Genomic DNA, 15,312 nt, shown 5'->3' with positions numbered 1-15,312 from the left:
AGTTTGGGCCTGGACGAAAAAAAAAATTATGAGAATAAAGTCAAAGAATGTAGTTGTGATTACGAGAATGAGATCTTTGTAGAAAAAAGCAACTCAGCATTTTATGGGAAAGAACGTTGTAATATTATGAATAAAGTTGTACATTTAAACGAGAAGCCTCATAATATTGTGAGAGCAAAGTTGTAGTTTTACCAGAAACTTTACAGGAGTTAATAGTTTGTCGTTTTAGTCGAGAATTTAATGCGCGAACCGTGAGGGGAAACGTCAAGCTGGTAATTCACAAGGACAAAAATCGTACTACTCAAAGTTTTACACTCATTAAAAAAAAATAAAAAAAATAAACAAAATCGTAAAATTGAATATTTCATAAATGTACGTGTGGAGAAAAAAATAGTCAAACGTAATAAAAAAACGATGACGTCTTAGGACTTTGATCTCAAGGTGACATTTTATTTCCGTTCCACTCTGATTCTTCTTGGGGGGAGGGGGGGGGGAGGGGTTGAGGACTGGAAGTTACTGCGTTTACCTCAATACCCTCACATCTTGACATATTTTATTTCATTTTGACAAAACGCTGACAATCAACACGTGCACTTCAAAAAATAAAGAAATGAATGTGCAAATACATTTCCCCCTCCCTCAATTATTCATGTTTTGACATGATCGCAAAGCGGTGTAGATGACACACAAGGGCTCCTCCATGACATATCCATCTTTTATTTTGACGCTTTTATTTATGATTGCTCGCTGGTTGAGGCGGGCCACGCCTGTCTTGACGTTAGCAATAATATTTTACAAAGCCTCATGCAAAAAAAAACAACAACGAAAAAGTTACACTGATTTCATAAGACGAATTGTGGAGGGTGCCCAGATTCCCGAGTTTGCTTTTGCCTTGCTCCCAAATGAATATTAGAGCCGTGTGATGATGTCACAACACCTTGTGATTAGCATGCACAGGAGAAAAAAAACAAACATGTATTTATGACTTTTAACTGACAAGTGCAAAGTATTTGATTTTTGGTGGTATTGAGGCAAAACAAAAAATTGGAAGGGGGGAAGTGGGGACTGTCTGGAAATTGACTTAGTTATGCAACAAGTGACTCAAAGGGAAGACGAGGCTTCCCTGGTCGGTATTAAGTGCATTACTGTACACACATGCTGTATTTTCTTCTACACACACACACACAATTTGACAGTGCATAAATAAATATACAGCACGTACATATATACGCGGATATCGATGCATAGTGTGACGCTTTGTTCAGTGTTATTTATGAGACAGAGAAAGATAATTAAAATGGCTTTTATTACAGCCTGCTTGACTTTTTTTCTTCCCTTGCTGGCATTCAATTATATATTTTGCCTACACTTACATTATCACAAAAAAAAAAATCATTATACGCGTTACTTTGTCGCACTGCCAACTGGCCCTGCCCTTTTTTCCACCATGCGGGCACAGCAGTAAGAAAAATGGCAACAAAAAAAATGAATTTACAATAGTTGTGATTTTACAAGTTATTCATTTATGCAATGATTTTTCCCTTTACAGTATAAAGGTATGATTTAATAAGGCAAAACAATGGCGAAAAGATCTGGTTTTGTTAGAAAAGATAATGCGGGGGTGGGGGGTGGAGACTTGTAATAATGAGTAAAATAAGTTATTTTAAGAAGATAAAAGTACAAAAACTTTGTGGGAAAAAAAGTGGAACTACAAAAAAATGTTTTGAGAATTTTCAGATTTACACAAAGTACAAAAAAAAGAAAAATGAAGTTAGAAATTATGATTTTAAAAAGCACTTGTTGGGTTGTAATATTCAGTGAGAAATTATTTTTACAAAAAAGTGCAAATACATTTTGAACAGGTGCAATTTTGCAAAGAAAAATATTTTGACTAAGTTGCTGTTTTCCTCAAATTATGAAAATGAGAAAACAAGCGAATATGTAATTTTACAAGAATATAGAAATTGTTAATAAATATAATATATAATTTTTTTTACAAGAAACGGAATGAATGGGAAAAAGTTCTGTTACAAGAAAAAGACGGAATTGTACATTGTTACCTTGCGAGACCAATTTGTAATTTTACAAGAAACAAAGCACATAAACTACAAGAATATTAATTTTAAGCTTTTCGTTTTACTAGGAAAAAAAGTTACAATTTGAGGAAGGATATCATTTGAGAAAGTAGCGATTTTGTACGTTTACAAGCAAAAACAATGTAAAACATTTATTGTGCATTCAAAAATACAACTATATCAAATTACAAAAAAGAGCAGCGAGTAAGCCTTCAACATTCGAATTTGACACTGTGGCGTCCTCTGGTGGTCATATTCTAATATGACACTTTCCCATCGGGTCAAAACAACAGCCATTAACGAACCAGCACTAATCCAAAAATCGATTCCGTAACGATGTGCAGAAAAAGCAGCGGAAACGAAGGCAACGTTGAGCTTATTTTGGGCGGGTGACGTCATCTGCGGTGGTGGTGGTGAAGTTGCAGTAGATCCCCCAGTGGTCGCTGGTGAAGCGGCCGCAGTCCAGCTTCTCCAAGCCCACCAGCGCCATGTGGTCGGGCACCAGGCGGGGCGCGTTGGGTCGGCACGCCGGCCGCAGGTAGATGCGGTCGAAGCGGCAGCGGCTGGCGTAGCGCACGTTCTTGTTGGAGTTGGCGCGGGTGTCCCACGTGTAGCGGCAGTGCTCCCGGCTTCCCAGGCGCTCCCACACGTCGCACACGGCTGGGGGCAGGCCCACCGCTGTCACCTCAAAGTCGCGCAGGTTGGTGTCGCCGGCGAACACCACGCTGACATCGTCGGGCGCCTCGCTCATCCGTCGCATCACCTCGCGCAGCTGTGTCATGCGCTCGCCAGAATGCGCCTTGCAGCTTTCCAGGTGAGACGTCATCAGCCACACCGTAGCGCCCCTCAGCGTCACCTAACGACAAGGAAAAGTCCTCAATTTGGGGAAAGTTGAACTTTATTCTGATTAAAGGACTAAAACTCATTTCCCCCCAAAATGACCACAAAAAAAGAAAACAGAAATGACCTTGTTTGGTAAAATTGACATTTTCTCTCTTGTGGAATGAGGAGAGAACCCAATATTTTTTTTCTAAATTCAATTTTCGTCTGAAATGAACAAAGCTAAATTTTCCTAATTATTTTCCTTTGGAAGAAATGACCAAAATGTACATTTTTCCTAAAATGAACTTTTCTTTAGCCTGATTGAGCTTTTTAAAAAAGGACCCCCCCCCCAAAAAAATTTTTTTGTAAATGAACATTTGTCCTCTTAAGAAATGCCAAGTTTTTTTTTGTTAAACTGCAAAAAAATGAAAAATGGAACATTTTATAACAAAAGTCTCGAAGCTCGACTTCTTGTGAAATCATCAGAATCATTAAAAAAAAAAAATCAAATATTCTAAAATGAAAAAAAAATTCCCCCCTTTAAAGTGAACATTTTCTTGACACGAAATCCTGTCCCGTTCGAAATAAGTGCACCTGCGCCATGAGCAGATTCCTCATCATCTTAGTGGTGGGGTAAGCCACGATTTGGCTTTCCAGCAGCTTGACACGCGTCTTCTTTAGCATCATGCCGGTGAAGTAGCCATCTTCACCCCCTGCTCAAAAACAAAACATGAAATGAGCTACTGAGAACAAGGATGCGATAACTCACATGACGTCAAATGCAAAAATCAAGATTTTGTTTACTATTTGTGGCACTTGGCATGTTTGCTTATTCCTGAGGCCAACATCCCAGAAAATGAAACTCATATGTTGATAAATAACTCGGCTGTATAATTTATCATCTTTCATGAACAGACTTATGAATTCCCATAATGCATTTCACCTTGAACGATCGTGTAGCTGACGGCGCGTTTCTTCAAATACTGCACATAGGGCGGAATGAGCTCTTGCAGGAGCACCACGTCGGGAGTGTATCTATGTGGGGTGGGGGCGACATTATAAAATATGTCCGATGCAAAGAGAAACGATTCGTGTCAAAGGTGTCTTACTCTGCCAAGTAGGAGCACAAGCCTCGAGCGCGCTCAAGCAGGTTCTCTGTGTCCAGACCATCCACGTTCCATGAGATTATCGTCAATCCTGAGCCGCCGTCATCATCCTTCGTGGATTGACGGGACGAGTCGGGACTGTCTGTCGTTAAATCGATGCTGCAATTCGTTCCATGGCGATCACATAGTAAGGCAGGAAGGTGCTTGTCACATAATGTGATAAAGTTGTAATTTACATTTTCTTTGCATGGGTCACTTCAGTTTTTGACAAAAAAATAAACAACGTGTGATCTTGTTTTTGTTTGTTTTTCATACCGACCTTTCTGCAACAGGAGCTTTCTTCTCCACTTTGTGTTCCTTGGTTGAAGGCTCCTGCTTTGAGTTCCACTCAGCTTCAAACACTTTCTCCATGTCGGCCTCGAAGAAAGAGTTCAGCGCTCTCTAGGCGAGGAGAGAGAAGTTGGTTTGACTTATGTTGGGGGGAGGGAACTTCTTTCCTCCGAGTGTTCGTTGAATTTAGGATGGTGAGGATGTTGGTTATCCAAATACAGGCTGGAGCCTTCGAAAGGTTTATTTGCAGAATATTCCGGGCAGCAGCGGTTTACAGACAATGTCTGGATCACGAGTGCAGAGAAACAGGGGATTCACAACCTCTTTATATCATCAGAAGGGCGGTACCTAAACTTTATGGTGAGGCATCAGGACTTTCGTTTCTACGAAAACGATCCTTAGCTTGCACACCCCTACGGCTATCTGATGAGGTTATGAGCCTCTAGAACATATCTGGCTACAAAACTGAGTTTCATTGCGGACATGAGAATGTTAATACTTGCATGACTAAATATGGGCAGAATACACAATTCACTTAATGACACATTTGAAACAAAATGGGAATCACCAAATCCCAATGTGTACCAGACCTGGACGTTCCAGTCGTTCTCCGCCAGGTAGCACTGCGCCACGCCGCAATCGGTGTCCGCCACGGCGGCAAACTCTTCGCACATGCGAGTTCGGCTCACTTCCACATCTTCGGCGTCTAAAGTCGAAGCCATGCTGTAAAAAAAACTCATAAAAACATAAACATTTACCTTGTCGTTTACGTTAGCAGGCGCGTGTTCCGGTGAAATACTTCCGGAGGTTTTTACCTTTGAGTTCCGAGCATGAATGTGACGAGCGTTCTGGTTCGGAAATTGTTGATTTTGATAATTGTATTGTTAATTATTTAATTTTGGGTCAGTATTTATGATTATTCACTCATATGTAATGTTTTATTTGTCAATCATCTGACCTATTTCCCAGTCCTGTTTCGCTACGGAAATATTTGATGCTGAACAACTTCCGGATTTCGTTTGACATTGCGAATACCGGTACTTTTTAATTTCGTTTTTTCATTTCGCTTGCATGGCGTCACTGTCTTTAAATACGCTAAAACAAATTATGCGAGCTATGAAGGACAAGCCAGGCTTCGACAGAGTCCTCGGCAATGTGAGTTAATTTGTCATGTCAACATCAATGAAACTATCTGAGTCGGGTGTGCAGAAGTTGAGGTGCTCATGTCTTGTTCAGGTGGCGGTGGTCTCTGCGGCGCCGGGCAAGGTGGTGTGCGAGATGCGCGTGGCCGAGGAGCACACCAACGGCTTCGGGACGCTGCACGGCGGCCTCACCGCCACACTGGTGGACGTCATCTCCACCATGGCCATCATGTCCAGCGACAGGGGGGCGCCCGGAGTCAGCGTCGACATGAACGTCACGTAAGCTTCTGTTTCAACAATTTTGAATGCATTGTACAAAAACAAACAACAACAACAAAGAAGTCCAAGGGGTTTGGATGTCTGTTTTTTTAGAATTAATGGATTCATTCGTGGTAGCTATTTTTTTTTAATGTTATAAGATAAGATATCCTTTATTTGTCCCACACTGGGGAAATTTACAGCCTCCAGCAGCAAGAATGTAGGCAGAAAGAAGAAAAAACAAACACCGTTCAATTAAGTGCAATATAAATACAAAATGGATAAATCGCAGAGCTATTTACAATTGTTTTTCACATTTCACATTATTATTATTTATTCAGCAGCCTGACAGCAGTCGGTAGGAACGAGCGTCGGTGGGAGGGACTGTCCATCATAGCTTTTAGCTTAGTTAGCATCCTCCTATTGCCCACCTCCTCCAGAGTGTTAAGGGAGCAGAATTATGTTGTCTCAGAATTACGTTGAAGTGTTTTATTTTCTTATATTCATTATTATTTCTTTTATTATATTTATTAGATGGGCGGGTTGTTTGTCCTGATTAAGTTTCTTTCTGGTGATTTTTTTTAATCGTATTAATTTTTCTTTATAAAAAAGGTGTCATTTAGAATGTTTAACAATCTAAATTTCCCATTCAATTTAACACTTTATTTTCGCCTATATTTCCTCCTTCATGAAGTGTATTTAGAATTTATAAAATGGATTGTTTTACTCCATTTTTTTGGTTTTGTAATATTTTGGGGTGGAATGCAAAATGTCACCTCCTAATTTTTCATGACTCCCTTTTGCGCTAGAATTTCAATTTTATTTCACTGAAATGTAGAATTTGTACGTTTTCCCTCTTCAGATTTCGATTACTTTTTTGTTAATCTTATTCATGCTATTTCTATCACAATTATTTTTTTAAACATACATGTGAAATTAGTAATCAAAACTGTTGTTTAAAATATTCATGTAAAATTATCTTTGTACTTGTACATTTTTCCCCCCAATTGTTTTCCATGGCAAATTTAGAAATCTTCCTGTCAAATTTGCCATTTGTTTCCTTGTATGCATTTGTGTAGCTACATGAACGCAGCCAAGGTAGGCGAGGACGTGCTGATCACGGCTCAGGTACTGAAGGAAGGGCGGACGTTGGCGTTCTCCACCGTCGACTTGACTAGCAAGGCCACAGGAAAGTTGATTGCGCAGGGACGGCACACCAAACACCTCGGCAGCAGCTAAACGTGTCCACATTTGCGTTCCCTCTTCAGTGCCAGAGGACATGTATGACAACTTTTATTATATTGCCTTCATTCTCACATTAAATTGTCTTTGTTTCACTTTATTTTGTTTAAACATTTTTGTAATCCTATTTTATACCTTAAAATAATCCTAACAGCTACAAATATCTTTATTCCATTAGTTTTTTAAACCCCTAAAATCATTTTTTTATGAAATTCTGTCAGTAGTTAAATTTCACCTATTTAAAAAGTTCAAACTTCTGTCTGAAATTGGAAATCAGAAAAATGCTCAATTACAAAACATTTTAAAAAGCCCCGTTCAGTAATTTTGGTTTATTTTCTGGCTCTGATGAGATTTTTGCATGGCGGGCCGCAAAGAGTCAGTTGTGCAATAACATAAAAAAAAGGGGAGACAAGTGTTAGGTTGACAATTTGTATTGATATATGCTCAGCAGTATTGATCAACAGAAGAAAAAAAAGCCTCAAACCTTCAACTGGACACACTTGAGTCATGAACATGAAAAAAAAATCGTTGACAAGCAATTGGATCCAATCAAAACAGAACATATTAGTTTGCTTTAGTTAGGTGCACTATTGTTATTCTCATTTGTGAAGTAGCCCACATCCCAAATCAAACATCAGTAGTAATTCAAGCGTAACATAACCCCTCCCCCCACCCCAAAAAAAGTGAAATTGAGTCCAGTAAAGAAGAAGCGATAACGGCACATGTGATTGAACTGAACATCTTACTGTCCGTGGTGTTATTACAATTGTGTTACACCCCAATGGTGTTTTTCCCAGAAATGACGAATAAACAAGACATAACACCTCTTTCTCCTGTGACAACAAGGATTAAACGACATGTCCGTATTTCTCTCTCCCTCTTCCAACATAAAAGAGTTCCCGCCTGCCGCCGTGACGGCCACAGCGACCTATCACTCCAAATCAATGTTCGTGCAGGTTGACGGAAAACAAAATGGATGACTGAGCGGGAATGGGGCGTGGAGGGTGGGAGGTCTAGGGAGAGAGGACGAGGAAGAAGAGGGGGGAGAATGAGAACATCAAAATGGCTTCTGAAGGCAGGACAGAGAGGGATGGAGGATTGGGAGGTGGGGGTGGGGGGGGCATTTCCCCCGCTTGGGAAGAAGCCTAGTCGGGCATGTAAGGTCTGAGGTGGTCCTCGACATCGCCCATGCCCCAGCAAGTCAGCTGGTCCTGGGGGAGGTGCAAGCACAGGCTGCACAGCTTCAGCACCGTCGCCTTGCTTTTAACACCCTGCCAACACCCAAAAACGAGAATTAAGATGTGCACCATTAATCACGTGGCTTAATCTAGATTACCCCCCCACCCCCCACCCTCATAAAAATCGGAAGCTTCGCGGTGGTGGTAGCTGACCTGTAGGTGGTGTCGGTCCATGAAGAGAAAGACTGACTGTGCGGGGTTGTTCATGATCAATCCAGCTTTGTCCTTGCGAGTGAGCGCGTGCAAGCACTGCTTCTCGTAGTCGCCGTGCTGGAACTCAAACTTGGCCTGAAATAACGAGATGCCTTGAGAAGCGCCCGCACACTGATGTGGCATCCATAATTCACATTTTGCATGTATGTGGGAACTACCCCCGCAACCCTAAAAAAAAAAATGCCATGCATTGTTTTGTCAAAATTTTCCAACTTGACCCTCAGAATATTCAACATTTGTTTCCCGGGGGTAATCTTAGGACGTTCCAGCGCATCCCTGCTGCCACTGCTCCGCGTGTCAGGTTCTGACCTGAATGGGCCTGAAAGGCTCATCGTCGGCTCCCTTCCATCTGGAGAAGAGCAGACAGACGATCTTCTCGATGTCGTTGCGTGGCCAAAGGATGAAGTCCATCTCCTGCGTGCAGCCAATCACGTCCTGCAATAGAGTGAAAATCCCACCGCTGCATCACTGCATGTTTTTCTCCAAAGTATGCAGCCAGGTCCAAATTTGCAAAGAAGTAAAACGGTAAGAGCCAACTGGTATGATCACAAAGTTGTGTCATCATCAGAGTTCAAAATATTTAAACTGGCAATTATGGAGGGGGGGGGGGGGGTTTGAAGATTTGAACTTTTTTTTTCAAATTGGCACCTTAGCTTGGTTAAGAACCCCTGCCAATAGTTGGTTCACTCTAGTGTGAGCGTACCCTTCGCATGGACTGGTATCGGGGGGCATGGAGCTGCACCACATCCTTGTGCAGGAGCTCTATTGAACTCTCCAGGGAGTAGCGGGAATCTCGCACGCCTCGCAGGATGTCGTCCTCGTAGTTGTTCGTCATCACCGGCACCACTTCGGCCACCTCGAAGAGCGCCGACTTTTTTTTCTGTGAGAACAGCCAAATAAACGGGTGACGTTGAGATCAAACATTTGGACGTTGTTTGTTGTACGCCCACAGACCTTGTCCTTGAAAACAAAGGCGATGTAAATCTTGAAATCGAACTGATCGGCCAATGATTCCCGTTTCTTCCGCAGCTGTGCGCGGAGACGATTTCTGGTTTGGTTTCGTCGCGTGGTTGGATCCCCCATCATCAGATGCGATGTGTCAACTTTCCTTTTTGACCTGCTCGCTTTATTAATTTTTTGGAGGTTGCGCTTGTAGTCGATGGCGCGCTGACCAAGTTCGTGAACTAGCCACTCTACAACTAAAAACTGAAACAGGTCTTCGTACCAAACACCATATCAAGTCATTTTAACGTTTTTTTGGTTTGTATTTTGCAAGGTGGCGGATGGGAGATACAATAAGGACTACATCTCCTTGTTCTTTGTTCATGAACCCATCATTTTAAGAGGCAAACCCCACTGTCAACCGGTTTTCGGCAGATTTGTAAACAAAAACGAGAGCAAAAATGTGGCTGTTAATTAGTAGTAGTTTAACTTCCTGCAATAAAGACCCATAGCGGCGCTAGGTGAAAGCGAGGACGAGCGGGCTAATATTCGGTGGTGGGTTCAGAGTCCTTTATCCATGGCTGAATGTGCTGGACCGGGAATACGGACGAGCATGGCGGGGAGACGTTGGCACATATGGAAGAGGAACGAAAAGACGACGAAGGTTGTTTGACATTTTTCCTCGCCGCTTTGTGGCTCGCGGCCTACTTGCTCCTGGTAGTCGCAGTGCTGCTGGTGGTCATCGTCTATTTTTAGCACTCTAGCTAAGTCGAGCTAGCAGGCTAACCGTTGACTACACAGCGATCAAAGCTACATCTTATCTGATTAGGGGGCCGAGTGACTTTTTTTAAGGAAGGGGAAATCTTCTCTGTTACGACTCGATCATCTTTCCTTACATGTCTTCGCCAGTGTTGCGCGATGCTAAAAAGCTAACAGGCAGCTAGCGCGTGAGCTCGACATTTTGTTTCTTCGGTCAAGTTAGGTTCAGTTGGCGTCATCAAAACTCCCGTACGGCTTCTCTTATTTTACACGGTTAACTAAAATAACCACCGTCCTGCCTCGCGTTTTAATAGCTGGTAAGTTTGGCGGTTGTGGTTCTTTTCTTCCGTTTGTCGGTCGATCGTCGCCCTTAAGTGCTGCCGCATGCCATGTCAAGATAAATCGATGGTCCAGCTGGAGTCCCCCGTTCTTTCAGTCGACGTGCGGCGCGGTCTGTCTCCCGGCGGCGGGCCCATTATTTCGCGTCCAGCGGTTTTGTTTCTGTCCCACACACTCGGTACGTCGATCTTTTCCCGTCGGTTCGAATTATGACTGTGACGAAAAACAACAAGCTTCGCAAAGCCCTCCTGTGTCGGAAAGCTTCTCCAAAATGGCAGGTCCGACGGCCACGTGACATTTGTTTGGCGCGTCACGTCTACGACATTAGGTGACGGTAAGCGGGGGTGTGGTTACCAAAATCGTCGGTCGTCATGTGATCAGACACGGAAGTATTTAACCGAGTGGCGCGAGATTTTCCGAAAACGATATTATTCCTTGCTGACCATCTGCTCTCATTAGTAGTAAGTATGTCGACCCCCAATAAACGTTCGCGTGATACAATTGAAATCACTCTGTCGTCGCTCGTTACCTAATTGTAGTATTGCCAGCTGGCGTTAAAGTCATTCCATTTTGGCGTAGCTTTGCTAGGCTAGCATGCGCGACGAAACTGCCGACATTTTGTCCGCTTTATTCCACAATTTAAACCCGCAATGTCCTTTTCACACCAGCCTTGAGGTCGACAAGATGAATTGCGGTGCCAAAGTAAGACCGGGCCAAGCCAAGAACAACGAGAACGCTAAAGTGAACCTCAAGGTGAACAAAACGCTACACATTATTTTGTTTTTTTCCTTTAAGGTATAAGGGCTACAGAAGCTGTGTAAACTACATAAAACTGCAACAAAATGGCGCCGAAGATGGCTGCTAATTCGTTATATGGAAGTCTATTGAATTTCGCCTTGAGGGATTAAAATCAGTAGTTATATGGAGTCCAAAATCTTATTAGTAACACCTGTCCTTCAAAGACGTTTACTGCTAGAAATGACTGGCATAACATGACTTTCATGTAACAAACAATGAAACTGCTTGGAAAAAAGAACGATAACTTAAGTTTCTATGTTCATGAAAGCGGTGTTTGTTTGGAGGACTCCAGATAAACGTTTACTTTTTTTAAAGTGCAATGCAGTATTGTCAAGGCTCGTTTCCCCCTGGCTCAAATCTTAACCGAATGCTCTCGGGGTGCCTTGGAGCAAGTCTTTTATATTCCCTTGTAATATGACTTCCATAAAAATGATCAATAACATGGGTACCTCCTGAACATAAAATCCATTTTGCTTTTATTGTAAATATTTTTTGAAAAGGGTCATTTTTGTTTTTTTCTGTTTTTTTTTTGTGAAACTTGTAATTGAGGTTTGTGAAGTTATTATAGATTACATTTTTTACATAAATCTTGCAGAACAAGTCTCTTAAAATATTCTCAAGGTTGGAAATGTTTCACTGAAATATAGTTGTTCCTCTACAACTATACTCAATGTTTACTTATTAATTTCCCCCCCCCCGCCCCCAGAACATTGTTAAAATGACGGCTTGTATAAAACTACCAACCTCGTAGTATTTCAATTTTTAAAACTGATATCACTTCCGAGTCTTTTATCTCAAACATCGAAGACCACAATGAGTTCTTCCAGGCCGAAGCTGCAGGTCCTACAGCCCTTGGCCGTCAACAGCAGTTTGGGGAAGACCACACAGGTGATTTTTTTTTTCACATCCCCCCACCCCCTCCAGCAAATGTTGTTTATTTGTTTGTTCATTCATTGAAGCAAGCCAAAAGGTAAATTGGTGGCGTTTTTTGTCATTCCAGGGCGTCATCCCCAAGCGTAAACAGTGGCTGGCCCAGCCAGATAGAGGCTTGAAAAGGGTAAAGGTGGAAGTGAAGTCAACACAGACCGAAAATATTTCCAATTCAAACAACGAAGCCTATGAGCTCATGATCAAAGGTAAGATGACATTTTGTGTGCTTACAGTAATTCTGCAGCAGACCATTTTTTTTCTTTTTGTTTGTGTAGAAACTCCTCCTCCTGCTTACTGGAAAGAAGTGGCAGAAGAGCGTCGCAAGGCTTTGTTCAAAGTTCTCCAGGAGAATGAGAAAGTGAGTTTAAAATGCTGAGGTGCTCGTGTTTAGCGTTGCAGCCTTCTGATGCTCATTTCACATTTTGATTCACTTTTTTTTTTTTTTGCAATCATTTGGCGCTTATATAGCCCCCCACTTAGAACTATAACAACTTTAAAAAGACAAATGATTGGTGACACACAAGTTTGTGGTGTAAAAATGCATCTAAACTCTCACTTGTATTTTTGTTTCAGAGTTTGATTACGACAGCATTAAATTTAAATTTCCGGATAACTCGGCTCTGAAATGACACTTTGACAGATAATTATTTTTTGATCTTTCCTCACATTCTCATCAACCTCAACTTGTCCTTTGCCTTCTACATTTTTTTTTCTCCATGAATCGATTTGAAAACTAACCAGCTGCACAAAGATATCGAGGCCAAAAACGAGCAGATCGCTCGACTGAAGAGCGAGAATGACGAACTGCGCGAGCTGGCCGACCACGTACAGTACATGGCTGACATGATTGAGGTATGCACCTCACGCGCTACGGTCGGCAATAATATATTCACGATATAATTGCATGGTTGAGTCACAGCAAAAGCTGCTCGTGTTTCTATCCAGAGGCTGACTGGGAAGGGACCAAACAACCTGGAAGAAATCAAGGGCCTTGCACTGAATGAAGATGAAAATGATGTGGCAAAGGAGGAAGAAGCTGAAACCGATGAGGAAGATGAACCTGATGAGGATGATTTCAGTCCAGGAGAAGCTGAGGAACAAACTTGAGATGGTGAAATACCCCCCCCCCCCCTTTCCATATGAGACAGTTTAGTTGTTGAACTTTTGAAGAGCGGTGTCCTCAGACACGTGAGCAAATGATTTTTCATTTCCTTCCCAACTTGCTAGTCTTTGTGAAAGCGATGACTTGTTTTTGTGCATTTGGTGAAAAACGCTTGGATTTTTATTTAAAATTTTTTTTTGGGGGGGGGGCGGCGGAGTGGGATCTACATGCCATTTTTAAATGTTTTACGCAATATGTCCAATGTCATGTTTGTAAAATGTTGTACCTTGAACCAGGGAGGTCACAAAGGTATGATTAAAATTGTCATGAGACCGTCTGGATGTATTACTGTAAAAGCGGCACATCTCCGTCAAAAATGACTTTTTGCTTGCTTCAGCCAAACCCAGCATTGTGAACATAGACAATGATACTTTGCACAGCAAATGGGAACACATTACAAGCCTCTTTCTTGTTTACTGACCATTGGCTTGACAGGGAATCAAATTATAATCAAATGTTACAATGTCTCTTGATAGTGGTGGGACTGGCCGCGAGTACAGTCTTAAACACACTTCCAAAACATTTGAGTTTTAATGTGTTCCGATGTCTACAGCCGTCTCACAGAAAACATGTGCATCATATATTTTGAATGTACAGTATATACATTTTTAAAGCAATTTAACACGATGAACAGAATTCCTAATTGTAAAGAGTGTCTCTGACGTTTAAATAAACTGTTCTTAGCTCTTCAGTGGCTGTCGAACTAATGACACACGGATTGGCGTCTCTTTTGGTAAGTGACATTAAATTTGGAAATGGATTTGAAAAAAATGACTCGTTGCTTGATTTTCTTTTTAATAGAGAACCCCCAAAATTGAAATCCAGCTTGACTTTTCTGGAACGAGACAGTAAAAATTTAATAGCCTCATTAATTTTTAATGAAATACAGAGTACGAGACACAAATGGAAAAACTGCTCAAAAATGTGTTGGAATACCGGAAATTGACCTCTGCAGAAGTTCTCATACTGACCACAAGATAGCGCCACCGTTGCACCAATGTTGTAAAATACGCCACCTCTACTGAAGTCCCACAGACGAGGAGGACCTCTCACCAGGTGAGAATAAGTTGGTGTCAAATTTCAGCTTGTGCGTGACATTAATGGCGATAACGGTGTGCACTCACTGAATACCTAAAATTACTGCCCGTAAGTGATTTTTTTTTCTTTCTTCCAGCTTGTGCACAAATGTGCAAAGTGCAGCCTTCATCTCTGCCTCCCCAGTCAGCAAAGGCATCTTTGGCTCAAAACGCCTTACTATACATGGTCGGGTTTTTTTTCGTCTAAAAAACCCTTACGATATACATGGTCGTTTTTTTTTCGTCTAAAAACCCCTTGCTATATACATGGTCATTTTTTTCGTCTAAAAACGCCTTACTTTACATGGTCGTTTTGTGGGTTCAAAATGCCTTACTATACATGGTCATTTTTTTTCGTCTAAAAACGCCTTACTATACATGGTCGTTTTTTTCAGTTAAAAACGCCTTAGTATACATGGTTGGTTTTTTTTCCGGCTTGAAACACCGTACTATACATGGTTGTTTTTTTTCGTCTAAAAACGGCTTACAATACATGGTCGTTTTTTTTGTCTAAAAATGGCTTACTATACATGGTCGTTTTTTTCGGCTAAAAACGGCTTACGATACATGGTCGTTTTTTTTCGGCTCAATGCCTTACTATATACATGGTCGTTTTTTTCGTCTATAAACGCCTTACTATACATGGTCGTTTTTTTTTCCGTCTAAAAAAACCCTTACGATATACATGGTCATTTTGAGGGTTCAAAATGCCTTACTGTACATGGTCGTTTTTTTCGTCTAAAAACGCCTTACTATACATGGTCGTTTTTTTCGTCTAAAAACGCCTTACTATACGTGGTCGTTTTTTTCATCTAAAAAACCCTTACGATATACATGGTCGTTGTTTCGTCTAAAAACGCCTTACTATACATGGTCGTTT

At 41.5% G+C, this 15,312-nt stretch overlaps 5 protein-coding genes across 7 annotated transcripts in view; 2 read left to right on the top strand and 3 right to left on the bottom strand.

Annotated features, from left to right (window-relative positions):
* lratd2a (LRAT domain containing 2a) overlaps window positions 1-15,312 on the bottom strand; it is a 151,687-nt gene that overhangs the window by 2,298 nt on the left and 134,077 nt on the right. The gene's annotated exons all lie outside the window — the stretch shown is intronic.
* On the bottom strand, window positions 481-5,216 carry tdp2b (tyrosyl-DNA phosphodiesterase 2b). Its single transcript, XM_052070641.1, has 6 exons — window positions 4,924-5,216; window positions 4,323-4,444; window positions 4,007-4,162; window positions 3,841-3,932; window positions 3,492-3,610; window positions 481-2,931 (listed from the first exon to the last, which is right to left on the bottom strand). The coding sequence occupies exons 1-6, from the start codon at window positions 5,071-5,073 to the stop codon at window positions 2,452-2,454; spliced, it is 1,119 nt and encodes a 372-aa protein (XP_051926601.1). The 5' UTR covers window positions 5,074-5,216; the 3' UTR covers window positions 481-2,451.
* On the top strand, window positions 4,438-7,647 carry acot13 (acyl-CoA thioesterase 13). 2 transcript variants are annotated; one of them, XM_052070684.1, is made up of 3 exons: window positions 4,438-4,764; window positions 5,570-5,754; window positions 6,813-7,647. In XM_052070684.1, exons 1-3 carry the CDS (start codon window positions 4,525-4,527, stop codon window positions 6,970-6,972), a joined length of 585 nt encoding a protein of 194 aa, XP_051926644.1. In that variant the 5' UTR covers window positions 4,438-4,524; the 3' UTR covers window positions 6,973-7,647. The 2 variants fall into 2 exon arrangements, with proteins under 2 accessions (XP_051926644.1, XP_051926645.1); XM_052070685.1 differs by lacking the exon at window positions 4,438-4,764 and adding an exon at window positions 5,257-5,488.
* On the bottom strand, window positions 7,395-10,743 carry c7h6orf62 (chromosome 7 C6orf62 homolog). Its single transcript, XM_052070669.1, has 5 exons — window positions 9,381-10,743; window positions 9,130-9,306; window positions 8,736-8,861; window positions 8,367-8,501; window positions 7,395-8,246 (listed from the first exon to the last, which is right to left on the bottom strand). The coding sequence occupies exons 1-5, from the start codon at window positions 9,510-9,512 to the stop codon at window positions 8,121-8,123; spliced, it is 696 nt and encodes a 231-aa protein (XP_051926629.1). The 5' UTR covers window positions 9,513-10,743; the 3' UTR covers window positions 7,395-8,120.
* gmnn (geminin DNA replication inhibitor) lies at window positions 10,805-13,633 on the top strand. 2 transcript variants are annotated; one of them, XM_052070675.1, is made up of 7 exons: window positions 10,805-10,927; window positions 11,135-11,219; window positions 12,048-12,152; window positions 12,265-12,400; window positions 12,470-12,552; window positions 12,936-13,046; window positions 13,140-13,633. In XM_052070675.1, exons 2-7 carry the CDS (start codon window positions 11,151-11,153, stop codon window positions 13,299-13,301), a joined length of 666 nt encoding a protein of 221 aa, XP_051926635.1. In that variant the 5' UTR covers window positions 10,805-10,927; window positions 11,135-11,150; the 3' UTR covers window positions 13,302-13,633. The 2 variants fall into 2 exon arrangements, with proteins under 2 accessions (XP_051926635.1, XP_051926636.1); XM_052070676.1 differs by having other exon boundaries at window positions 10,831-10,931.

This window comes from Hippocampus zosterae, chromosome 7 (genome assembly GCF_025434085.1).
Source record: "Hippocampus zosterae strain Florida chromosome 7, ASM2543408v3, whole genome shotgun sequence".
NCBI lineage: Eukaryota > Metazoa > Chordata > Actinopteri > Syngnathiformes > Syngnathidae > Hippocampus > Hippocampus zosterae.
This window is presented reverse-complemented; position numbering and strand designations above follow the sequence as displayed.

What these genes read in the sequence shown, in the direction of transcription:
- tdp2b (XM_052070641.1), bottom strand. Translation starts at nt 5,073, where the DNA reads ATGAGTTTTTTTTACAGCATGGCTTCGACTTTAGACGCCGAAGATGTG. An exon ending in AAAGCTCCTGTTGCAGAAAG is followed by an intron (nt 4,163 to 4,322) that starts GTCGGTATGAAA and finishes AACGAATTGCAG; the next exon opens with CATCGATTTAACGACAGACA. An exon ending in GGAATCTGCTCATGGCGCAG is followed by an intron (nt 2,932 to 3,491) that starts GTGCACTTATTT and finishes CCTTGTCGTTAG; the next exon opens with GTGACGCTGAGGGGCGCTAC.
- acot13 (XM_052070684.1), top strand. Translation starts at nt 4,525, where the DNA reads ATGGTGAGGATGTTGGTTATCCAAATACAGGCTGGAGCCTTCGAAAGG. An exon ending in CCCTACGGCTATCTGATGAG is followed by an intron (nt 4,765 to 5,569) that starts GTTATGAGCCTC and finishes TGTCTTGTTCAG; the next exon opens with GTGGCGGTGGTCTCTGCGGC. An exon ending in AGCGTCGACATGAACGTCAC is followed by an intron (nt 5,755 to 6,812) that starts GTAAGCTTCTGT and finishes GCATTTGTGTAG; the next exon opens with CTACATGAACGCAGCCAAGG.
- gmnn (XM_052070675.1), top strand. Translation starts at nt 11,151, where the DNA reads ATGAATTGCGGTGCCAAAGTAAGACCGGGCCAAGCCAAGAACAACGAG. An exon ending in GTTTGGGGAAGACCACACAG is followed by an intron (nt 12,153 to 12,264) that starts GTGATTTTTTTT and finishes TTGTCATTCCAG; the next exon opens with GGCGTCATCCCCAAGCGTAA. An exon ending in CTATGAGCTCATGATCAAAG is followed by an intron (nt 12,401 to 12,469) that starts GTAAGATGACAT and finishes TTGTTTGTGTAG; the next exon opens with AAACTCCTCCTCCTGCTTAC.
- c7h6orf62 (XM_052070669.1), bottom strand. Translation starts at nt 9,512, where the DNA reads ATGATGGGGGATCCAACCACGCGACGAAACCAAACCAGAAATCGTCTC. An exon ending in CCTTTGTTTTCAAGGACAAG is followed by an intron (nt 9,307 to 9,380) that starts GTCTGTGGGCGT and finishes CTGTTCTCACAG; the next exon opens with AAAAAAAAGTCGGCGCTCTT. An exon ending in GATACCAGTCCATGCGAAGG is followed by an intron (nt 8,862 to 9,129) that starts GTACGCTCACAC and finishes ACTCTATTGCAG; the next exon opens with GACGTGATTGGCTGCACGCA.